This window comes from Puma concolor, chromosome B3, assembly GCF_028749965.1.
Source record: "Puma concolor isolate L17-30 chromosome B3, mPumCon1.1.hap2, whole genome shotgun sequence".
Classification (NCBI taxonomy): Eukaryota; Metazoa; Chordata; class Mammalia; order Carnivora; family Felidae; genus Puma; species Puma concolor.
In genome coordinates this window covers 88,934,943-88,960,875 of record NC_141672.1, presented here as the reverse complement: position 1 = coordinate 88,960,875, position 25,933 = coordinate 88,934,943, and the positions used below count along the sequence as shown (strand labels likewise).

General features: G+C 44.6%; 1 protein-coding gene across 4 annotated transcripts in view; it reads left to right on the top strand.

Moving 5' to 3' along the window:
• The first annotated feature begins 2,151 nt into the window (after positions 1–2,151).
• The window catches only part of TGM5 (transglutaminase 5), a 32,218-nt gene continuing 8,436 nt past the window's right edge, over positions 2,152–25,933 (top strand). The window contains exons 1-7 of one of the 4 annotated variants that reach the window (XM_025919093.2): positions 2,152–2,271; positions 3,089–3,314; positions 9,178–9,357; positions 9,470–9,715; positions 13,233–13,351; positions 16,291–16,419; positions 17,015–17,192. In XM_025919093.2, coding sequence (XP_025774878.1) covers positions 3,305–3,314; positions 9,178–9,357; positions 9,470–9,715; positions 13,233–13,351; positions 16,291–16,419; positions 17,015–17,192 — 862 coding nt within the window. In that variant the 5' untranslated portion in view covers positions 2,152–2,271; positions 3,089–3,304. Of the gene's footprint in view, positions 2,272–3,088; positions 3,315–9,177; positions 9,358–9,469; positions 9,716–13,232; positions 13,352–16,290; positions 16,420–17,014; positions 17,193–25,933 lie in introns of those variants that run through there. The other 3 variants (XM_086710497.1, XM_086710498.1, XM_086710499.1) reach the window with 3 other exon arrangements.

The following is a 25,933-nucleotide window of genomic DNA, read 5'->3' as shown; positions in this document are numbered from 1 at the left end:
AACAATTCCCCTCCATGTTCATGTCCCCAGCAATTCCCCATATGCTGCTCAGTGTCACTGTGTGATATAAAGCACAGAGCTCTGGGGCCAACTTCTAGGTCCCTCAGGTGCAAGACAATAGTAGCAGTGCCAGCCCCCAGAGGGTTACTGTGAGGATCAAATGAGAAAGTGTGTTCTAAAGGGCTTTGTAAATTGTGAAGTACATTCATGTGCAGAAGTCCCTGATTGGTTTAGTCACCCCTTCTGAGTGACTGTCTCCATTTCTGATCATAGAAAAGGAAGGAGGCAGGGGTGCCTGGGTGGCTCAGGCAGTTAAGCATCCGACTCTTGGTTTCAGCTCAGGTCATGATATCACGGTTTGTGAGTTCGAGCCCCGCATCGGGCTCTGCACTGTCAGTGCAGAGCCTGCTTCAGATTCTCTCTCTCCGTGTCTGCCCCTCAGCTGCTCGCATTCTTGCTCTCTCTCTCTCTCTCTCAAAAATAAATAAATAAACATTAAAAAGAAAAGAAAAGGGAGGAGGCAGAGGAACCCACCTGGATCTGCCAATTCATGCTTCCCTTTGCTACTGTCTGGGGGGAATCTCCCATGGAGCCCATGGACCCTGATTTTACAGACAAGGAAACTGGAACATGGCTGAGGGCATACTGGGAATTCATGGCAGGGCCAAATGTTAGCATCCTAGTCTCTCTGAGTCTTAGAAAGGTCTGGAGGTACCCCACCCGCATCTTGGTAGAGCTGGTTCAGGGGGATGGCAGGTGAGCCCACACCTCCCTATTTGAGTGTCCCAGGATCTGCTCTGTGCCCTTCGCCTGCAGGCCACAGCCCTGCTTCCCTCCGAACAGGAAGGTGCCCATCAACTCTGCTGAGCTTCCCTGGCTCTCCTCTGCCTCCCTTACCCTAGACAAGCCGCTCTGACCAGAGTCGCCTCCCTCCCCCAGCACACACACAACACACACCTTCTGACTATGATTTGTAGGAATCAAATGAAAAGCTAAACCTATAAGCCAGCTCCTTAGCCCAGTGCCATGAAATAGGCTGCTGTTGTCGGATGGCCACTGGGCACCTTCCTCTTTGGCTGTTTCACCTCTCCAGACCCACCCGCCCTCACTGCACTCACATTCCTGTTTCTCCTCACAATTAAGCTCTCCTGCCTATGCCTCCTCCTTCTCCCCAAGCTAACCCATTTCCACTAATGTGGCAGTGGGTTCAGGCACTTATCCATTTGTTCGTGTATGGATCATCTTTTAATTCATTCAATTGAACGGTCAACAAATATGAACTGGAAAACTGGCCATGCTTCAGATACTGCATTAAGCATTTATGCACGACTTTGGAGTCTGACTTTTGTGTTCGAAATCTAGTTCCACTAGTTCTTAGTAATCTTAGGAAAACTATTTAATATCTTTAAGGCTCGATTTCCTCACCTGTAATATAGGAACAATCATAGTACCTAACTCAGGGGAATGGCATGAAGATTAAGTGGGATGATGCACTGGAACTGAAAAGATGTCGCTAGTTCTTCCAGTAGTTTCACTATTAGCCATTATCATTAGTAAGCACTGGGGATAGATTAATAAGATATAGGCCATGTCTTCCAGGGGGATTGGTGGGGAAATAGGCTAGGTATTTATAACATGGAGTATGAGTAGGCTAATAGGGAATGAAAAGGGGGTGCCCCTAAATGCCTGGTATGCCTGGCATGGTGGAGAGGGGGTGTTAGGAAGACCTCCTGGAGGGGCAGCACTTGAGCCTGGATCTGAGAAAGGTGAGAACTGAGAGAAGGACATTTCAGAAATAGAGAGACTGGCAGGTGCAATAACAGGTGTAGGAAAGCAGATCTGCATCTGAGAACGGCAGGTATTTGGCCTGAATGGACTCCAGGCAGGAAGGAAAGATCCTGAAGAGATTTGTGGGCAATGTTGAGAAGCTTGGACTCGACCTACTGCTGGATTGTAAGCCAGGAGCAACCTGGCTGAATTGGCACTTCAGAAACATCACTGTGATGGCTCATTTGGAAAAAGGACGGGTGGGAGACTGGTTAGGAGTTGTTGTCCAGGCCAGGGGGTGCTTCAGTGAAGGCAGGGCCAAGGGCCCAGGGAGAGTAGGCTAATTTTAGGAGATAATCAGGAGTTGGGCTGGCAGCAATCAGTGGCTGATGGGCTAAGGGAGGTCAGGAAGACAGAGAAATACGAGGTGGCACCCAGGTTTCTCCCAGAGTGACTGGATGGGCACTGTCCTCACTCGCCAAGACCAGAAATGCTGGAATGAAGGTGGGTGTGTGTGTGAAGTAGTGAATTGTATATGTGAATGGATACAAATACTATAAGAGCAGACTGGGAACAAGGAGAGTAGAAAATACAGGAAGGAGGGCAGATGGTGGTGAGCGAGGTTCCTGAAGAGGGAGGTTAAGGGACCCAGAAAGCAGGGAATTCAGTGGAAGTTCCCACAGGAGGGAAAGGCAGGGTGGGGGCGGGGGCGGGGGCCTTTAGGGTGTCCTGCCCACTCCCTGCTAAGAGCCCTTTCCCCTCCTTCCATCTGTCTCCTCCCATCTGTGCTTTTCTCCCTACATGCTCACTCCCAGGACTTGTACTGTTTGTTCTTAATAGAACCAAGGACATCCACTGGCATTCCTACCTTCTTACTTATTTCCAGAACTCCTCCATGCATCTTCCCAAGTTTAGTTCCTCTACTCCTTTTATTTGAGATTCACCTTCACCTGGCCAGTCTCACCCAACACAATAGCTCTGCCCCAAAAACTAATACCAAAAAAATCATACCAAGGGTGATCCAGAGTGGGTTCTCTTTGCATTTGACATCTAGAAAGTGGCCCTTCAGGATAAAAGCCAGCCAGAGTTCTAGGCTTGAGAGGCTCTCCCAGCTGTGAGCTGTAGTCTTGGGACCCTGGTATTCTTTCCTGTAGGGGCACAGCCCCTTGCATCCCCAGAGAGGCCATCAGCTCACCTCTCCCACCTGGCTCCCCCACTATAGTACAACACCTGCCATGGAATGCTTCATTGCCCAAGAGCTATCAAATGCTCACATGGCATAAGGCCCTGAGAGTTCATTGGCTTCCACACTTCTTCCCAGCTGAGCAACACTGCCAAGAAAAACCTGAGGGCAAGTGAGAAAACCAGTTGTGATCTGCCCAGTAAGCAGGTGGCAGTGCAGCAGCCACCCTGCCTTCGGTGTCTCTTGGAGTCTTAAAGATGGAAGGGGGAACAAACATACCAGGACCAGTTTCCTGAAGTTCCAAGCCACCCAGCTGTTCTGTGAAGAGTGGCCCAGGAACCAGAGACAGTGGCCATGGAGCAAGGTAGGGGAGGCCCCCTGGGGCTGCAGGAGCTAAGGAAGAAGGAAGACAGAGAGACTGTAGGAAGTCAAGGGGAGAATGGATTCAGAGGAAGAAAGGAGTAAATAAAGAACTGAGGCTGAAAGAACCCAGAAATTTCAGAATTTGTTGATAGTCTGAGACCCACGAAACGAGGTGGAGGCCGGCTGGTAAACATAGCCAAACAGCTGTGTACCAGCACGCCTGCTTCCATAGCCCAGTGGGATGGGGCAGGGCCAGGGATTAGTGGGTCAGGGAGCCTGTCCTCTGCCACTTGCTGATGCCTTAACATTTAGCAAGTCACTTCTCTAGTTCCCAGCCCCATGCCTGAAACGTGAGGGGGCGGGTGGACAGGATGAACTTGAAGTTTTCTTCTGGCTCTGAAATTCTCTGCATCTTCAAACCTTCTCTTTTTCCCCACTTCAGAAAGTCTGTTCCTCATTTCAGCTAATCTGTTCTGTCTATATTTCCTCTCTAGAAAGCTGCTTTGACGATTAGTTCGTTAGTTAAAACCATTTCTAAAAATGAGCTCAAATTTCTACATATTTAACAGCTTCACCTTCACTTACTCTTTTTGTTTAAATTTTTATAATTTTGGGGGTGCTTGGGTGGCTCAGTTGCTTAACCATCTGACTCCTGATTTTGGCTCAAGTTGTGATCTCACGGTTTGTGAGATACAGCCCTGAGAGTAGGGCCCTGTGCTGACAGCACGGAGCCTGCTTGGGATTCTCTCTCTTCCTCTCTCTCTCTCTCTCCCTCTCTCTGTCTCTCTCTCTCTTTCTCTCTCTCTTTCTGCCCTGCCCTGCTCACTCTCTCTCAAAAATAAATAAATATTGGGGCGCCTGGGTGGCTCAGTCAGTTGAGCGTCCGACTTCAGCTCAGGTCATGATCTCGCGGTCCGTGAGTTCAAGCCCCGCATCGGGCTCTGTGCTGACAGCTCAGAGCCTGGAGCCTGTTTCAGATTCTGTGTCTCCCTCTCTCTCTCTGACCCTCCCCCGTTCATGCTCTGTCTCTCTCTGTCTCAAAAATAAATAAATGTTAAAAAAATTAAAAATAATAAATAAATATTTAAAAATTTAAAAATGATTTTTATCTACACAAGAAATATATGGATATGCAGTTGAAGTAAAATAAGACAATAATTACAGATAAAGTTACAGTCCCTTGACCACCACCACCAACCCCAGCCTCATCTCCAGAGAGGCCACTGTGGTCATATCTAAGAGAAATCATGGTTACTAGTCTTTTGTCTACATATTTATATTTGTGTGTGCGTATGTGTGTGTGTGTGTGTGTGTGTGTGTGTGTGTATGTATAAGATCAGTACATATGTAAAATTATATATATATATATGACTAGCTTTTTTGGTATAAATATCATAAATATCATGGTATAATCACATTGTACATATTTTTCTACAACTTGATTTTTTTTTTCACTCAACAGTATGTGGTTGGAGCTCTACCCATGCCAATTAGTACCTTTAAATCTACCTCAAAAATTTCCACTTTGCATAGTACTCCATAGTATGGGTGTAAGTAATTTATTTATCCATCCCATTTTGATGGGCATTTAGGTTGTTTCCCATTTTCCAGTTATATAAGCAATGCTGCAGGGCACATTCTTATGTATGCCTCTGTACTCATGTGGGAGTGTCTCTCTAGGATTGATACTGAGATCAATTACTTTGAAGATTCTACCTATAATTTCCTTTCTATTTCTTTGATCATTTTACTCCCCTTCATCCCCTCACATCAAGGAGAACAAATATGCCCAATAGTAAATGTACTTCCTATTTGAAAGTCTGGTGTGTGGGGTGAAGAATAATCCCAGCATTATACGCAGAAGTTAACTTGACCCATGATGTATCCAGAGGATGAGATTTGGCCCCAGTGCTGGCTCTCAGGCAGATGTTGCCATACCTAGTGAGGAGTCTAAGTCATGAGCCCAACCTGAATTGGAGCCAGTAAATGATCTGTGTAGTCAGCTGGTCTCCAAAAGGGATGAGCTTCTTTTTCTACTACCAGGGGAAAGCCAGGTGCTCTCCCAGCTATCAATAGGCTGGTTCCTTTCTGAAGACCAGCAATGGCAGCAACTGTTGAGTAATGGAAAGAACACGGGACTTAGGCCAGTAACCCTAGGTTCAGCCTTAGAAAAGACATTTAATCTGCCTGAACCTTGTTTCCCATCTCCAAGTGTGAATGACATGACATTTCATCCCTCCAACATTGTGGTGAGGACTCAATGAGATAGAGTGTCTACGATGGTGCCCAGCACATAGCAGACAAGCCTTCAGTGAGGTGTTGGTTGAATTTGAAATAAGTGCAGAGTGATTATGGAAAAGATAGAGAACTCTATTCAAACTAGCAAACATCTTTTGGTACCTACAATGTGCTGATCATTATGCTTATATTTCTTTCATAAGAAACCCCATACCCAGGGTACCTGGGTGGCTCAGTCAGTTGAGCATCCGACTTCTGCTCAGGTCATGATCTCGCGGTTCGTGCGTTCGAGCCCTGCATTGGGCTCTGGCTGACAGCTCAGAGCCTGGAGGCTGCTTCAGAATCTGTGACTCCCGCTCTCTCTGCCCCTCCCCTGCTTGTGCTCTGTCTCTGTCACTCAAAAAATAAATAAATGTTTAAAAGATTAAAAAAAAAAGTAGAACCCCCATACCCTATAGCAGTCATACCCCATTTTCTCCTACTTCCAGCCCCTGGCAAACCCTAATCCACCATCTGTCTCTATGGGTTTACCCATTCTGAATATTTCATATAAATTGGATTATATAGGGCAACTGGGTGGCTCCATAGGTTAAGCATCTGACTCTTGATCAGGTCATGATCTCACAGTCCTTAAGTTTGAGCCCTGCATCAGGCTCTGTGCTGATAGCACAGAACCTGTTTGGGATTCTGTCTCTCCCTCTCTCTTCCTCTCTCTCTCAAAATAAGTAAATAAACTTAAAGTGAATCATATAATATGTAACCTTTTGTATCTGGCTCCTTACACTAAGCATAATATTTTCAAGTTTCATCTATATTATACTGTATTCAGCATTCCTTTATGTGGCTGAATAACATTCCACTTTACAGATATACCACACTCGTTCATCCAATATCCAGATAGTGGTCAATAACCAGATGGTTGTTTCCATCTTTTGGCCATTATGAATAGTGCTGCTATCAACATTCATGTACAGGTTTTGTGTGAACAAATGTTTTCAAATTCTCAGGTCCATACCTAGGAGTGGAGTTGCTGGATCATATGGTAACTCTATTTTTGACATTTTGAGGAACTGCCATACTGTTTTCCAAAGTGGCCATACCATTTTACAATCCTATCAGCAATGTATAAGCGTTCCAATTTCTCCACATCCTCCCCAACACTGGTTATTTTCCGTCTTTCTTATTAGAGCCATTCTAGTGCATGTGGAGTGGTATTTCATTTGCATTTCCCTAATGATTAATGATGTTTAACATTTTTTCATTTGCTTATTGGCCTTTGCATATTTTTTTGGAGAAATGTCTATTCAGATCAATTGCCCATTTTTTATTTGTGTTATTTTTTTAATTATTGGGTTGTACACATTCTTTATATATTCTTGATACAAATACCTTATCAGATATATGATTTATAAATACTTTCTCTCATTTTGTAGTTGTCTTTTCACTTTATTGATGATATCCTTGAAGCAAAAAATTTTTAATTTTGATGAAGTCCAATTTATAGGGTTTTTTATTTTGTTGCTTGTGCTTCTATTGTCTTATCTAAGAAACCATTTCCAAGTCCAAGATAATGAAAATTTACTCCTATGTTTTCTTCTAAATGTTTTATGGTTTTAGCTCTTACATTTAAGTCTTAGATTAATTTAGAGTTTATTATTGTATATGGTGTAAGGGAGGGTTAAAACTTCATTCATTGCAAGTGTATAGAAATATAATTAATTTTTGTATATACATATTGTATTCTACAACCTTGATGAATTTATCTGCTAGTTCTAATTTTGTGTGTGGATTTGTTAGGATTTGCTATATTCAAGATCATGTCATACATTAATAAAGACAATTTTACTTATTTCCAATGTGTACTGGCTAGAATCTCTAGTACAATGCTGAAGAGAGAAGATACCCTAGTCTTGTTCCTAATCTTAGGGAGAAAAGTATCTAGTATTTCATTATTAAATATGGTTTTGACTGTGGATTTTTCATAGATACTCTTTATCAGTTTCAGCTAGTTTACTTCCTTTCTTAGAGGTAATTTACTTGTTGGGTGTTTTTTATTATGAGAAGATGTTGGATTTTGTCAAATGTTTTGTTTTGTATTTCTTATAATCTAGAATACAGCTGAGACAAAACAGCTAGGCCTGTATCCTCATTGGCTTACATATTGTGGTAGAAGGCAAACAAATGAAAAAGTAACTACAAAAATATCTGAATATTTCTTGCTGATCCTGAAATTACTGGCTGCCAGTAAAAGTTTGTTGATAAAAATGAACAATTGAGCATGATATTAACTCAATGAAGCAATTAAGTTTCACTATAAGTGATGCAGTTAAGTACTGTAGGCCAGTGGCAGATGGAAAGAAGGGTGGGTCAGCTCAGGCAGGCTTCATGAAAGAGGTGGGTCTTCAACAGGCCTTGGAGGACAGGTAGAATTTGGTTAGATTTTGTTAGGACAGACGGAATGAGAGGGCACTCTAAGTTGGGGTTACAGCAGGATCAAAATACGTGGACAGGTAGGGCTACCATTTGCTTGGGAACAGATTGGTTGGAGGAGAGGGCCTATGCTTGGAGTGTTGAGAAGCAAGAATGCAAGTAACTGAAGGCCAGGTGTGGAGGGTCATAAGTGTCAGGTTAAGGAGTGTGCCTTTTGTATGGTAGGCTGTAGGGTATCTCAGAACTTTTAAAGCAAAAGGATGGCATGATTAAATTGCCTTGAGGAAAGATAATCTGGTGATGTGTTAGAAGAGGATGGTGTAGGAAGCAGGACACCTAATGGAAGTGGTTATGGCCACTAGGGGTAAAGTGAGGAGGTCAGAATTATGCAAATGTGGAAAGGGTCAAGTGGACACCAGAGATGTTTTCACGGAATGAAGGGATGTGTCCACATATGAATGGAAAAAGACCAAGAAAGAGATGGGTGAGCCAAGTGTGACTTAAAGGTTGTGAGCCCAGATGCCTGGAGACCACTGTAGGACCATGGCCAAACATGGAGAAGTCAGAAATGGAGCCCTTCTTGGGGAGACACACTTGGAGAGTAGTGAGATCAATCTGTGTTTTATCAGAGGCTCCAGAAGGCTGGGAGTGGGACTTTCTTTGACTATCCTCAGCATCCCAGCTCCCAGGGCATTAGGCATGTGACATTAGTGGTGGTCAGGGAGCCAGCAAATTGCTGAAAGCATAGTAGTTAACTACCAGACCTGGAGGCTGGCACAGGGGCAAGTGACATTGTTAACTTGAGTCTAAAAACTGGATGCTGGGGTGAATCTGGAGACATGCTAGGCTGAAGGGAGCAATCAAACTTGGCCAGGACTATGAAAGAGGTTGGACAGAGGCAGAAATCCATGTACCTCTGGAGGGCATAAAAGGGGAAGGGGATAGAGGGTTATAAAAGCAAGAAAGGGAAGGAAAAAGGAAGTAACAAAGAGGCAGTTGCAGGCATGAAGCCTCATTTAATCCTCATACCAATGCTGTAACACTGGTATTATGGATTCTGTTTTACTAACTTGGAAACTGAGGCTCAGAGAGGCTAAGTTTCTTTCTCAAGTTTGTACAACTAAACAGTGGTGGGCAAGATTGGACCAGACTCTACAGCCCTGCTCTTTCATATGCCCCTGGCTGCCCTGTTGCAGGGCTGGAGGTGGCCCTCACAGACCTCCAGAGCTCCTGGAACAACGTGCGGCACCACACAGAGGAGATCAGCTCTGACCGACTCCTGGTTCGCCGGGGCCAGGCCTTCAACATCACTCTGTACTTCAGGAAGCGGGGCTTCCAGCCAGGCCTGGACAATATCATCTTTGTGGCTGAGACTGGTGAGGACCCCTGAGGGCTGTGTGTGTGTGTGTGTGTGTGTGTGTGTGTGTGTAGGAAGATTCTGGAGGGTTGAGAGTTTACTGCAGAGCCTGAGTTCTGCTTCCCTCTCAGGACCCCTACCAGACTTGTCCAATGGGACTCGAGCCCTGTTCAGCCTGGCAGGTCATCATGGTCCCAGCCCATGGATTGCCTCTCTGGAGACCAATGGGGCCAGCTCCCTGGAGGTGAGCCTGTGTGCCCCTCCCACAGCAGCCGTGGGTCGGTATCTCTTGAAAGTTCATATTGACTGTTTCCAGAAGTCTGTCACAGCCTACCAGCTTGGGGAGTTCATCCTGCTCTTCAATCCCTGGTGCCCAGGTAAGGTGGGGTGTCTGTGTGTGGGTCCCTTGTCTCTGCCCCTTTGTCAGTGCCACAGAGAGCCAGGCTCAAGGATTTCTAGACCCCTGTTCCCTGACTACCAGAAACCTCCCAGTTGTATGCACTCACCATCTACTCCCAAGCACCAGAAACAAGGCAGGAAGAACTTGCTATTTACTTATTTAGAATTTTTTTTTTCAACGTTTATTTTATTTTTGGGACAGAGAGAGACAGAGCATGAACGGGGGAGGGGCAGAGAGAGAGGGAGACACAGAATCGGAAACAGGCTCCAGGCTCTGAGCCATCAGCCCAGAGCCTGACGCGGGGCTCGAACTCCCGGACCGCGAGATCGTGACCTGGCTGAAGTCGGACGCTTAACCGACTGCGCCACCCAGGCGCCCCTATTTAGAATTTTTAAAACATGAGCAAAGTCATCTTTACTTAAAAAGAAACTATTGAGGGGCACCTGAGTGGCTCAGTCAGTTAAGTGTCTGACTTCGGCTCAGGTCATGATCTCATGGTTCATGGGTTCAAGCCCTGTTTTGGGCTCTGTACTGACAGCTCGGAGCCTGGAATCTGCTTCAGATTCTGTGTCTCTCTCTCTGCCCTCCCCCCATTCATGCTCTGTCTCTGTCTTTCTCAAAAATAAGTAACATCAAAAAAAGAAAGAAAGAAAGCTATTGGGACACCTGGGTGGCTCAGTTGGTTAAGTGTCTGACTCTTGGTTTCGGCTTAGGTCATTATCTTATGGTTTGTGAGTTTGAGCCCCGTGTTATCAGTGCAGAGCTCACTTGGGATTCTCTCTCTCTCCTCTTTCTGCTCCTCCCCTGCTCATTCTCTCTCTCTCTCTCAAGTAAAAAAAAAAAAAATGTTTATTTATTTTTGAGAGAGAGATAGAGTACAAGCAGGGGAAGGGCAGAAAGCTGTCAGTGCAAAGCCCGACATGGGGCTTGAACTCATGAACCATGAGATCATGACCTGAACCAAAGTTGGACGCTTAACCAACTGAGCCACCCAGGCACCCCAATAAAATAAACTTTTGAAAAGAAGACTAATATAATTAACTTTGACCATTATTAACATCTACCTTTACCACACATTTTTAAATTAACTTGAGTCTTTTCATTCTAAGAATAAGAAGTGTATTGCATTGAATATTTGTGGAATGAAGTAAAGAAAAGAAAGAAGAAAGAAAGAAAAAGAATGAAGGAAAGGAAGGAACAAAGGAACGAAGGAAGGAATGAAGGAGAGAAAGAAAAAATGAAAGAAAGAGGAAGGGAGGGAGGAAGGAAAGTATAAAATGAAAAGTAAAACCTTATCCCAAACTCCAAGTTCCATCTTCCAGAGGAAAATTCTGTTAGCATTTTCTTGTGTAGTCTTACAAAACTGTTCCATGCTTAATCAAATACGTATTTATGCATATATACATATGTGTGTGATTATACAGTTGTACCACAAGTGGGATTATATAGTACATAGCATACTTTAACTTGCTTTTTTTATTCAACAATTCAACTTTGAATATATTTTCCTATCAATATGTTCTTTTTAATGGCTACAATTACTCCATTGTTTGGACCACCAAATGTTTTTAACTAGTCTCCTATATATGGGTATCTTGGCTGTTTCCAGTGTTTGTCTTAGACAAAGATATATGGAATATCCCAGTACCACCTGTCCTACGATCCCTGTAATCTAAATCCACCTGAGGGCAGAGTAGTTATACAGACATACAGACATGGTATGGGCAGAATGAAGGACAAGTCAGGAGGAGAGAGTGGGAAGAAGGGCAGGAAGAGTTGAGAGTTGAGAATGTGTCTGGTAGGCTTTGGAGCAGAGGCCAGACTCAACAGTCCTATTCTAGTTGGAGGATATCCTCTCTCCTTCCTCCCTCTCATTCTACCTGCTCCTCCAACCTTATTCTAAGAGGGCTAGGTGAGTCATACCAGAACCTGGCTGGGATCTAGCATCTCTAACCACCTCCTACTGCCCTGTCATTGAGTGGCCCAGAGCTCTTACCCATTAGCCGTATGAAAACGCTCCACCACTGGGTCAAGGAGGACAGTTGTCTATCTGTCTCTATTTCTCTCTCTTGTATACACACACACACACACACACACACACACACACACAAACACACGTCCTGGCCTCCAAGACTGTGGGTTTCAGACTTGTACTTAGGCCTCTCCTGAACTGTGAGGAGGAAAGTAATCACTGTAGGGCTTTTTTTTTTTTTTTTTTAAAGCTGTGCCCCATCCAGGTCCCAGAAGACTCAATATGGGGCTAGGGGTTGGTAGGCCCTGAAGACAGGATCAGTGGCTACCCCATCACCATGTCCAAGATATTGGCTAGGGACCCCCACCCTGCAGTGCTGGCCACTGCTAGCCCCTGCTGTGAGGAGAATATGTGTGGTCTCAAACATGAACCTGCAGATCTGGTCACACTGGTGCAAGACCTCATTAAAATGGATCTTCTCTAGGAGTCTGACTCTACCAGAGTCCATGCAGGCTGAGTCTGAGGCTGCCTCTGAGGAATTGAGGAGAGTACTTTTACCTACAAGTTAGGTGGGCCTTCCAGATTTTCTAGGACACTGCAAAGAGGAAACCTACTCCCATGGCCTTTATTTGTTCATTCTCAACTTAAAAAAAATTTTTTTTATATCGTGAAAGCAATATGTGCTCATTCCAAAAAAATCTAGAGAATACCAACAGGCAAAAAGAAAAAAAAATTACTATCAACATCTTTTAGAATAGTCTTCAAAATCCTTGGTATAAATATGTTTTAAACAAATGTCAATTCATGCTGTAACATTATCATGTAACCCATTTAAAACTTAACATATCACGTGTAGATTTCGATGCCTATATGTACAATTTTGTAATCTTACATTAATCGTGTATGTACAGAATTCTGTGGTGGACATGGCTATTTAACAAGCTCCCAGAACCAGGCACTTAGGTTGTTTCCAGCTTTTCAGTGTTACAAACAGTACTCAAATAAACAGCTTAGCATCCAAATCTCTGTGTACTTCCTAAATGCTGTCCTTAGGTTAAATTCCTATAAAAGGCATGAGGAGGTTAATGCCAACCCCTAAATTCTGGTTTGCTCTTTTCCAGTCAGGTTTAGTTGAATGTAGCAGAAAAATCATGGAATATGGTGACATATGGATTCTGTTCAAATTTCACTCTGTGTTTACATGTGATTTGGACAAGTTACTTATCACTCTGAGCCTGTTCCCTCCACCCTTAATTAGGTCAGGATGTAAATGTGCTTTGAAAACCAAGAAATTCCACTGAAGGTAAATTTTCACTATTCAACCTCATGTTCGTATTGAACCTGCTGCTGGTGCTGAGGGATTGTAGAAGGTGGGTCTCTCCAAGAAACCTCCTCTTCTGCCCCTTTTGGTGACACCCAGTGCCATCCCCAGTTCCATAGGACTTTGCCTTCTGGGGATGGGAATGAGGTAGGAAGGGAACGATAACTCTTTTGCTTTGTGTCCTGCCACTTTGATTCCTAGGGGATTCTGTCTACTTGGACAGTGAGCCCCAGAGGCAGGAGTATGTCGTGAATGATTACGGCTTCATTTACCAAGGGAACAAGAATTGGATCCGCCCGTGTCCCTGGAACTATGGACAGGTGAGTCTCAGCCCTATTCATAGCCCATCCAGGCCCTGGGCTTGTGGGAAGTGGGGAGCAGGAGCAAGGTGGGAGGGTTCTTCTCATGCAGAACGGACAAATGGTAACATCGAAGTGTGAGATGACACTCCAGGGAGCTAAATGAGTCGGAGGATATTCTTTGCTGATCATGTCTGATTTGAACATCAGGATCTAAGGGGGAAGGACAGCTAAAGGCACCCACCAGGGAGTTCCATTGACCATGATGATGAGGACAAAGGGACAATAATGAGGATGGCCATGGCAGTGCCTGGTTGTTGTTTGTTAAACTGTTTCCAGTTGGGCCCCATTTGCCTCTCCCACTTCATCTTCATTATCTAGACCACAGACCCTAGAATCAGTTCCGTCACACTGAGGAAACTTGTCCCTGAACATCTCAGCCAAAAGCAATGTTAACGAGCAGTGATGTACTTCCTTCCCGGTTACTATTGCATCTTTGTTTGTTTTGATTAGATACCTTTTCCTTTTTTTTTAAGATTTTTTAAAAAGTTTATTTTTGAGAGAGAGTGAGCACACATGAGCAGAGGAGGGGGAGACAGAGGGAGACAGAGGATCCAAAACTGGCTCCTCACTGACAGCAGTGAGCCTGATGTGGGGCTCAAACCCACAAACTGTGAGACAGTGACCTGAGCTGAAGTCGGACACTTAACCGACTGAGCCACCCAGACGCCCCAATATCCTTTTCATTATAAAAGTAATACACAGCTGTTTTAAAAACTTTACAAGGAAACGTTACAAAAATGGGTACTTAGGGGCATCTATGTGGCTCAGTTGGTTAAGTACCTGACTTCGGCTCAGCTCATGATCTTGTGGTTCATGTGTTCAAGCCTCATGTTGAGCTCTGTGCTGAAACTCAGGGCTTAGAGCCTATTTCAGATTCTGTGTCTCCCTCTCTCTCTGCCCCCTCCTTGCTCATGCTCTGTCTCTCTCTGTCTCAAAAATAAATAAACATTAAAAAAATTAAAAAATGGGTACTTAGAACACAAAGGACATGCTAAGCACCAGAGTGGTGTATGTTCCTCCATGTTTCGTTTCTTCTGCATATTCTAAAACGTGACTGTATTTGTAAAAATGGCATCATATTAATCAGAATGTGTTGCAACTCCTGCCTTATTGCAAGGCCTGCCTCCCACATAAAGCTCAGCCCACAACAGGTGCTCCAGGAAGTCCAGGGCCAGGCCAGGGAAGAGGGTTCTTAAGACTGGGATCCGGCACCACAACACTGTTGGAGGAAGACTAGTCTTGGCTACCAGATGGCTGTTGGCTGGGAAATCCTTTGTGGAGCCTTGTGTCTGTTTGATATGAGTCCCTCTCCTGGACTTGCCCAAATAGAACTCCAACACATGTGGTCTCAGGCACAGCGTAGGCCTCCTGAGGTGGCTATTTTCAAGATGAGACGTGGCAGCCTCAACTGGCACCAATTGACCTCCCCAACCCCTCACTCAGCACAGGCAAATGAGGATCCAGAGAGGCCCTGTAGACAGGAACCTACCATCATCTGTGAGCAACAGAAGTGAGAAATTGCTTTTTCTTGAGCCCTGGCTCCTTCCCTTTCTTCCTGTCTCTTATTCAGTGAACTTACATCGAATGCCTGCTGAATATCAGGCAGAGTACAAGATGTTAGGGATATGAAAATGAATTGAATGCTATCCCTGAGCTCATAGTATAGTGGGGACTCAGTCACATAAGCAGGTTACTTACCATGCAGTGGGATATGCAAAGACTGAGATGGGCACAGGATGTTCTGAGAGCCCGGAGGAGGAGCACTTGGTTGGGAATGGAGTCATTGGGGAAGCTTCCTAGAAAAGGAGATGCTTGAACTGAGTTATCCAAGTGAAGAAAGGTGGGGAAAATACCCCAGGCAGAGCGAAGCATGAGCAAAAACACAAAGGTGAGAAACAGTTTGGTCTGCTGCAAGGGTTACAAGGAATCTGGTAATGCTGGAGCAAAATGATGAAGCAGGAGGAATTGAGACATGAGGCTGGAGAGGTACAAGGGGCCAGATCAGGGAGGGTCTTATGTGGCTGTTAGGGGAGGTTAGAGTTTTGATTCTGAAGGTCTAGAGGCCTCTGAACATTTTAAAGCAGAAAAGTGAACTGATTAAACTCTCCCCTGGGGAAGATAGGTCAGAGAAAGTTCCTAAATCCTGTTTATTGTCCAGTGGGAATATTAATGGGGACAAATGCATTCATTTACTCTCATTCAACCAAGATGCATGGAGTCCTTACTATGTGCTGGACACTGTGCCAGGTCTGGGGCATACAGTTACAAGGACAGCTGGAGACAGACAGAGTATATGCTCAGGCAAGCAAGACAGAGCTTGGCTCCATCATTATAACTGACATTAAAGGCTCAGGGTCAGGGAAGGCCTCAGATAAAATGTCATTCACACCAAGCCCGAAGGACAAGTCAGCCTGCTTTGGGTGGGAAGCTTCCATAACTCACACACTATTAGTCATTCCAGAGCATGACTGAGTCACAGGTACCATGGCTAGTTCATGCCAGTACCTCAACAGTAGCTGCCAATGGTGAGTTGGGGTAGCAAGTGGAGGTAGAAGATGAGGCAACGTGGTTTTAGCAAGAACATCCCATAGGCTCCAGGAGTGAGAGGAGAAGAGGGAGAAACTGACTTTTTAGCCAGTCAGACTCATTGGAAAGAACCCCAGCCATTTGATTTGTAGGACATACAAACTGGGTGAGTTGTGACACCAGAGCTCAGAGATCCTGCACCTGCTTAGGAGGCAGTTTATGTCTGTGCTACTGGACACAGTTACCTTACAAATGGGATCATATTCCGCAAACCACTCCATTGGAGAGTTGGGTGGGATGGGTCATGAATTTCTTGTCATATCTACATGTGCCAATCATGGGAGCCTTGCTTCTCTGCATCTCTCTTATAGTTTGAAGAGAATATCATAGACATCTGCCTGGAGCTACTAGACAAGAGTCTGAACTTCCAGATTGATCCAGCTACAGACTGTGCCCTGCGGGGAAGCCCCATCTACATCAGCAGAGTGGTGTGTGCCATGGTGAGATTGGGTCTGGCTCTGCCCACCCAGGGTATGTCTAGGGAGGGAGGAAGCTGTGTGTGTTGGGGGGTGCCCCCTGACAGTTGTCTCCTGCAATGGGGGTGGGGTGAAGAGTCGAGAGCAGGAACCCTCTGGCAAAGCCAGTTTGGATGAGGCTAATGAAAAAATATGGGTAACAGGTTTTCTCAGCTGAATTCCGAAATAGCTGGGTGTGGGCCATTACCTTCATTAATTCCAAATTAATGTTTCAGGAAAGGCTGAGTATAACTTTGGTTTAGGAACTGATCTTTTTTTTTTTTTTTTTTTTTCGAAATTTCCTTTGCTCTGAGGTATTTTTAAGAGCTCTTGGAGCCAACCTCTAGCTTTGCAGGGGGTAGTAGAAATAGAATGATCAACTAATTAACAGTAGAGACAAGTCAGAATGGCCAGTTTCCTACCCCCACCACTTCCCTAGCAGATCTGGAAATTCCCAGGTAAAACCAGTTCGAAGAGTCCTTTGTGTCTCAGGCCCACAGACCTTGCAAAGCAGCCCACACATCGCATCTTGCTAAGCAAAAGAATGCTTCTAATGGTTCTATATATGGTTTCTCTTCAGATCAACAGCAACGATGACAATGGGGTGCTTAATGGAAACTGGAGTGAGAGTTATTTAGATGGCATCAACCCTGCAGAGTGGACCGGCAGTGTGGCCATCCTGAAACAGTGGCATGCCACAGGCTGCCAGCCAGTGCGCTATGGGCAGTGCTGGGTCTTTGCTGCCATCATGTGCACAGGTAGGGAGAGGAAAGGGCGACATGAAGAGAACAAGTAATGTACTGGCTCATGTCTTAGACCTCTGAACCATTCTTGTCCCAGTCTTGCACAGTTCCCACTAGAGAAATGTTTGGAAGGAAGCCCCTCTGTAAAAATGTCTTCTCACTGACCCCGGCTTCATGTATCTGGACTTATTTCAGAGGATGGTTCTGAGGCAGAAATTAAACACTTTCCTGTCCTTTCTCTTCCTCTGAGTTTGGACAACCTAGGAGCCTGGCTGGAAATTGTTTGGTCCAAGACAGGAATGAGATGAAAGGCCAAGTATTTAGAAAGCTTACAAACTGATTAGTGCCCTTTCTGAGCACAGAGAGTGGTCTTGACATGGGAGGGAAATGTATATCGGAGTGGTAGTATGGGCCATGGGGCCAGGGAAAGATGGCAGTTGACATAAAATGACCTTGAATTTGGAGTTGTCTCATGCTCAGTAGGCCTGGAGGCCTGACTCAGGTCAGAGAGGTAGGGGATGGAAGAAAACAGGAGATCAGCTTTTTTCTGATAGGAAGTGGATGCTACACTAGTAGAGGGAAAGCTAAAAAAATATGTATGGGAAAAAGAAGGCAAATGGAAGTTGATTTGCAGATAGCAGGAGGAGCAAGCAGAAGAAAGGGGTGGCTGTGAATCTTGAGGCAAGTGACATCTAGAAATGAGTCACATATAGAGACAGCAGGAGGAGGCCTTCTGCTTCACCCAGGGTCCAGCTTGCTATTGGCTCTCACCCTCACCCTGACCCCCATACCTAGGCTGCTCTCAGCCTCCAGGCATGCATATCTGTATATCTGACTTGGGTCACAGTCAGGAAGTTCTTATTCTTCTTAGTTAGGGAAAGAGGCCAGTAGCAGCTTTCACTCACAGGAGTCTCTAGTCCATTCCAGGGAGACCAGATCTGCCACAGCTTCATGTTTATTGCAGACTCAAGCCTTTCATGTAGAAATTCCCTGTATGACAAAGCCTGGTGCAGTCTGTGTGCTTGTATGTGCTGAGCCCATCTCTGAGCTCTTGGAGGAAGCCTAGAGACAGCCCGGCTGTTGAGCTGCCGAGGAGAGAGCACCAGGGCTCTGTCCAAGGGCACAAGGAGGTTTCTGTCAATACCCACAGAGGATGACTTCAAATAGGTTGGTGAGGAACTCTTCCTCCTTTTCAAGTGCAGGGCCCCATCTTGAGTTGGAGGCTCTGATTGCCCAGGGACAAGAAACTAGGAATTCAACAGCTTTGATACCCAGAGCCACAGAGATATGGGTGACCTGGGATGTCTGAGTCATCCAGGGAGCAGGCACAGGACTGGTAGGCAGAGAACAGATCAGTCTTGTGCATGTTGGAGAGGGAACCTTCCTTTGTGTGGAAAAGCCTAAAGACTAATGGGCCAAGTGTGCATGTAGAGAGGGAGAGGACCAGGGTTTTGGGTGTGGTTGTCTGGAACCGGGCAATGAGAGGGGTGGAGCCAGTGAATGAAGATTGTGTAATGAGAGCAGACCAATTAAAATGTTTATGGGAATCATGGCCGCTTTGTGACCTGGGAAGCAAAGGGCTGGGCAAAGTGGGTCAAATGTGGCTTGATCCAACTATAGCTCAGGCAACAGCAGCTTTCCCCCAAAGGACCACCATGGTGTATATTAATAAGCATATCTGTTTGAAAACTCATTTATTCATCCAGCCACTTATTGAGTCCTTATTCTAAGCTAGGCACTGTGCTTTAAGTATTCTTAGATACAAAAATAGGTAAGACCCAACCTCTATCCTCTGCTAAAAGTTAAGGATTTATCAAATTCCTTAGCCCAACAGAGCTACCAAAGCACATTTATTAGTAATATTGTTTTTATTTCACAATCACTATAGCTGATGTGCATTGCAGACTTCTTTTGTGCCAGGCACTGTGCATTGGGGACTTCTTTTGTGCCAAGCACTGTGTTAAAATCTTGACAACCTAGAATAATAGTGAGGCATGTGGACTCTGGAAGTAGACTGCTTTCAAATACCAACACTACCATCAAATGGCTGACTAGCCTTGGGCTAGTGCCTCAGACTTATGATGGGAGAAAGTAATAATACCTACTGAATAGAGTTATTGAAGGACTGAGGTATGTGGAATGTGCTAAGAATTAATAGTGCCTGGCTACAGTGAATGTTCAGTAAGCATCAGCTAGGGTCACCTCATTTGATACCCTCAAATGACTATATGGGGTAGGTTCTATCATCATCATCATCTCCACTTTGCAGATGGGGAAATGGAGCAGTAGAGCCAGTCTCACATCTAGGTCTGGTATGCTGTAACCACTAGGAGATACTAATACATACATATTGCTAGCAACTGCCACTTACCCAGCATCCTCTGCACTTCAGGCATATGCCAGGCACTTTTACTCTTTCTATCCTCACAACCGCCTGCAAAGTAGATATCATTACCATTATTTTACAGATGAGAAAACTGAGGCTTACAGTGAACAAGTGACTCTTGTCTGACTCAGAAATGCATCCCCCCCCCGCAGCTCTGCCTCGCAGAATTGCCTTTTTAAATGTCAACATATTGACGTCAAGTTCCTAATGAAAAATCACCAAAAGGAAAACGTGCATGCATCAAATTTTGAACAGGATTTTTCTTTGACATTCAATTAGTTGGCTGTTATTTGGGGAATTTCAGACAAATCTCTGGTCTACCTTTTCTGTACTTAGGGCTGGCCACCCACAGCTCTCAGTCATCAGGCTTTTCCTGTTCTGGCCATCCACTCTCTGCTACAAGGGACCTGGAGAGAGTTCCAGCAGCTCCCCTGCCATTTGTCAAGGTTCTAGGGCTGGTTCTTTTATATTCCAGTTGCTCTTTTATACTGTGGCTTTTTTTCTGTGCTCCAGGGCAGACTAATCTTTTCACAGTCCCTCAGTACTATCCCTTCCCACTGCAGTTTACAGAGTCAGAGTGGGGATTCCCTTGGTCACCAAGTCCCCCTCTCTCTTGCCACTCTCTGTGTGGTCTATTTTTTGTTGTGCAGAAGCTTTCAGTCAGCCCTCAGTTCTTCTTCAAGAGGAATTGCTCTATAAATAGGTGTAGATTTGGTGTGTCTGTGGAGGAGATGAGTTCAGGGTCTTCCCACATTGCCATCTTGGACCAGAACTCCTGAATTGTACACTTTACAAGGGTTCTGGTATGTGAATTATATCTCAATAAAGTTGGTTTTTTGCCTTTTTTTTTATTTTTTAAGGCAGTCATCCTGGGAATATGCCTGGTCTGTTCCTGCCCACAGCTGCACGGGTAGGGATAGGGTCAGCAGTGACTTGGAAGACATGAACATTGACTGTGAACAGGTCTATGGGGCATAATCCCCTGCTCTATAAAGTAGAGAGGTGGCCCAGGAGGCATGGGGGGAAGGATGGTGGGAAATGGTGTGGGAGATGAGGAGGTTGTGTTGCTTAGAGCTAGGCCCTCCTCTCTTCACCCAAAACTACCCCATGAGTACATTTTGTATATTGGATCCCCACTTAACGCTTTACCTTGCATGTAGGGTCCTCTGCTTAAAACTTTTTGAACACCCCTGGGCTACATGTCACCTAAGATTTCTTCTCACTCAGTTGTGTAGTGGCCTCTATAAAGTACCTCATTATCTTCATTTGAATACAACTCTTGTCCTCACCGTTTTCACTGAGCCCTTAGCTCTCAAAGAAGGAATCTCAGCCCCAGTCCTGGTGCATTTTGTTGCCTCAACCTTTGGCTCAAACACAAATCTACTATTGTTCTCCATTGATTAAAGAGACATCAAAACTTGTGTGGAATGTTCCCTTACCAGGTTGTGGGTTAATATTTGGCCAGTACCTAGAAAAATGCCTGGCACATAGTTAATTTTACATAAATATTAGTTATTATAATTAGCCTGATACTGTTTTAATCTCAGCTTCTTGGGCTCCAGAAATCTGACTGGATCTTGCTCACAAGGTGTTTCTAGTCATCCCCCAAAATTCAGTTCCCCATCATCTGTCTCACTTTTTTACTTTATTTCCTTCTTTCGTTCCTTGGAGTGTTTAGGGTTAATTAATCATATTTCTCATTTCATGATATTTATTATAATAGGTCTGGTTCAGGCCCCTTTTTAAAAAATTAATTAACTAATCAATTAGTTTTTCCTCACTTTTGCCTTGCAACCCATTCCTATTCACCTTCCTCCATGATAGGGAAACACTTTGATGTATTTAATATGTAACATTGTCTCTGAATGTGTTCTTACCAAAAAAAAAAAAAAGTATATTGTTATAGTGCAATATTTTGTCCAATATTTATATGTTATATTTTTCATCTTTAGAAGTTCCACTGGATCTTCTTTCTTTTTTTTTTTAATTTTTTTTTCAATGTTTATTTAGTTTTGGGACAGAGAGAGACAGAGAATGAACGGGGGAGGGGCAGAGAGAGAGGGAGACACAGAATCGGAAACAGGCTCCAGGCTCTGAGCCATCAGCCCAGAGCCCGACGCGGGGCTCGAACCCACGGACCGCGAGATCGTGACCTGGCTGAAGTCGGACGCTTAACCGACTGCGCCACCCAGGCGCCCCTGGATCTTCTTTCTATCTTCCATTTCTCTTCTTATGGTCATGTTTTCCTTTACCTCCTCTTGAGCATATTTATAATATTTAAAATAGCTATTTTAAGGTCCTTGTCAGCTAATTCAATCTCTCTGTTATTTCTAGATCTAGTATATTGATTGACATTTGTCCTGGTTATGAGTCATATTTTTCTGCTTCTTTGCATGCCTGGTAATTTTTTTAGTGGACATTATTTTTTTAAAGCAGTTTTAGGATTCATTGTCATTGCAGACAAACAAGAACAGTTCTAATATGAACTTGTGAAGGCATATCTGAAAACCAAGACAATATAACCATCTTGGTTTAAGGAACAATTAGAAGCATGGGAGGAGAAGATACTTTTACCATTTGGAAGCTTGATGCTTCTGGGGAGAAATTAAAAGATGCTAAAAATCATCATATTTAAATGCAAACACTTCAACTCCATTAGCTGAAGTTTGACTGTATTCTTCAGTTTAAGCCATAGAAGTGTGGCAGCAAAGCTGATCAAGCGAATTTCAACAGATTTAACTCTAACTTTCCACTGATTTCTCTTTTAAAATTGGAGCCACATTTCCACATGGGGAGCTGGTGGGAGATGGGGGAGGAAAACGAACTGGTGAGAAGATTTCACAGCTAGTCCTGAAACAGACTCCACCATGTTTAATACACCATCAGGATGATGTCCATCACCAGTCAAAAGTGAAGCTGCACTCCTTGAGGACAGGAATGTCTTTCATTTTTGTGTATGCATCTAACCCATTGCCTGGTTAATCACAGGGGCTTGACATGAGCACTGGATGAGTGCTGAATGGCTGAGTGAAAAAGACATAGTAATTCATGCTGGGAGTGTGGTGTGGTGTAATATACCTTGGGAACTCTTCAGGCCTTTCCAGATTCTTATATCTGGTCCACCTTTATCTAAGCATGACTGTGTGAGGGTTGCGTGCATGTGTGTACACACACACAAACACACACACCTCCCTTTTATGTAGTACTCAGTTCCCCCAAAATTATTAGTGAGTCACCTGAGTCTCATGTCAAACTGTGAGTCATTAGGACTGGTAGTCTGCAGAAACCTTATTCACAGGTTAAAGACAATACATATCAACACAGATTTAATGAACATCTACTTTGTACCCAGCACTGTGTTGGAAACAAAGAAATATCAAGAAAAGCATCTGGGGGCGCCTGGGTGGCGCAGTCGGTTAAGCATCCGAATTCAGCCAGGTCACGATCTCGCGGCCCGTGAGTTCGAGCCCCGCGTCAGGCTCTGGGCTGATGGCTCAGAGCCTGGAGCCTGTTTCCGATTCTGTGTCTCCCTCTCTCTCTGCCCCTCCCCCGTTCATGCTCTGTCTCTCTCTGTCCCAAAAATAAATAAACGTTGAAAAAAAAAATTAAAAAAAAAAAAAAAAAGAAAAGCATCTGATATAAATCCTAGTCTAGGGGGATTTGTAATCTGGCTGACAAGATAAAACAAATACAGGAGATCACAGAGAGCTCCATCCAGTGATAAAATATGCATCACAGGTGACTGGATTAAGTGAGAGCATGAGAAGGGAAGTTAGTGTGGCATGAAGTAGTCAGTGAAAACTTGACAGAGGAAGGTGTATTGAGAATGAGTTGGTGCTGTGATGCCTAGTGAAGTTGCAGTGGTGTGGCTTGTAGCTAGAAGCATGGGGATGTTTTGAGATCAGAGAATCAGGGGCTTAAATCCTGCCCTGGCTCTCCTCTTTCTGCCATGTGACCTCAACCTCTCTACACTTCAGGTTTCTCCTGTTTAAAGTCGGGATAACCACAGGGTTTGGGAGATGAATAAATGAGATCATGCCCATGCAATGCTTGGCACCATGGCTGGCACTATGATGATGATGATAATGATGTCATCAACCGGCAAAGAAGATGGAGAAGACTGAAAGACAAGCTCAGTTGGGCATGTGTCTAGAAGCAGCGATGTCTCCACAGAGGCTCAAGATTCAAGTTCAGGAGTTGTGGGCACAGAAGTAAGAGGTGAATCCACAAGACAAGATGAGCTATTGGTGGGAGGACAGAGCATGGAGGACAGAGGGAGCAAGACCCTGGGAAAAATACAGTGTATGACTTCATGCAAATCTGAGTGTTGTTAGCTCTCTTAGTGTGGTATGGAAGCAAGGCCTCACTCACTCCCCATGTGAGCAACCATTCTAGCCTCACCATGGGTTTATGGTGACAGGCTGTTGTCCTCCATGATGACAAAAGCGTGAGAATGGATCAATGCAAATCCATCACCACTCAAAGCTTATGCTCTACTGACAGTCAACCTTGATACCTAAAGCATAGGGCGCAGTCATTATGAAAGTGCTGTGCAAAGTCAGAAATCATGAGAACAGGCAGAAGATTTGTGAGACACTCATTCAGCCATCTAGCAATGATGCACCATCAAGTTTCTGCAAAACAGGCCTGGCTCTGTGTTGTTAATGGTCATATAATGATAACGACGAATATCACACAATCCCTCTCAGGAAGGCAGACTCACAAACAAACCATCACAAGTCATGTGCTAAGTCAGGTAAAGAACTTCAGAGTGCCATGGGCACAATGCCACGTGTTCAGGTGGAAAAGGTTCATCCAGCCTTGTTGAGCACAAGCTGATACCACCACCGACAGTTCATGTGGCTATTTGTGAATTCATCACTTGGTGTGAAGAATGGAGGCTTGTTTCCTGCTTTCCCTGCCCATCCCTCCTTGGCACCTTCTCTTATTATCAGAAGTGTTACCCACCCTCCTGACTGTAATCTTAGCACAAATGTGCTCACGCAATGCTCCTGAGTCACCTGAGTGCTCTTGCCTTATTCCTGTCCCATTTCCTTTAGTGGCAGCTTTTCCAACCTCACCCTTCCCTCTGAGGCAGTCCTGTGTTACCTCCACCTACAACTCACTTGTCAGCTCTGCTCACTCCCTGCCCTCATTCCTTGGCCTTGCACAGAGCTGTGCCAAGGAGAGCTCCAGGTTCCCTTTTGGGATCCTCTCCCCCTCTTTCCGAGCTATATCAAGAGATGTCTCTACACCCTGACCTGGAGAGGCTTTGTGCAAATATTGTGCCAATATTTGTTAACATAGGAAAATGCATGAAATGTTTAATAAGGGAAAAATACTAGAATGCTGAACTGTGTGCACAATACTGGGAGGTGGGCTCAGAATTGAGTACGAGCCCAGCAGTGAAATCAGGATTTGAGTGACAGGTCTGCCACTTCCTAGCCATTTGACGTTAGTCAAGGTTGCCAACTTTTCTTAGCCTCTGATTTTTTTTAAGTTTATTTATTTGTTTTGAGAGAGAGAGAGCATGCACACCTGTGAGGTGGGGAGGGGCATAGAGAGAGGGAGAGAGAGAATCTTCAGTAGGCTCAATTTTAAGATTGAGCAGGCAGAGAAACTGCCCCCAAGGAGGGGCTTGATCTCACGGTTTGTGAGATCATGACTTGAGCAGAAACCGAGAGCCAGACCCTTAACCAACTGAGCCACCCAGGTGACCCTCTTAGCCTCTGATTCTTTTTTTTTTTTTTTAATTTTTTAACATTTATTTTTGAGAGACAGCAAGATAGAGCACAAGTGGGGGAGGGGCAGAGGGGGGGTTACACAGAATCTGAAGTAGGTTCCAGGCTCTGAACTGTCAGCTCAGGGCCTGACATGGGGCTCGAACTCACAGACTGCGAGATCATGACCTGAGCCAAAGCCGGCCGCCCAACCAACTGAGCCACCCAGGTGCCCCTGATTCTTAATCTTTAAAATGAGGATAATAATGGTAGCTTCTGTGTAGAGTTGTCCTGAGGATAATATAGCAATATGCCTGGCTGATATTATTGAATTTTATTATTATTATTATCATCATCATCACCATCATCATTATTATTAAATGGGGTGGGCTGCCAATGCTGGACTTGAAGGGACAGGGTCCCCAGGACATTGGCAGTAGGATGGGCTGGGGGATATTGCTATACTTAAAGAGTGCAGAATGGGGGAAATATGGCAAGGGACAAAGCACAGAAGTTGGCTGGCAGAGGGAAAGATGCCCTCTCAGGAATAAAAACAGTGTACTACCTCCTTTCTAGAATTTCTCTACTGGGTACAAACCCTCACTTTTCTAAGCTTTTGTTACACAGTTTCCTTCCTTTTCTGCCTTCTT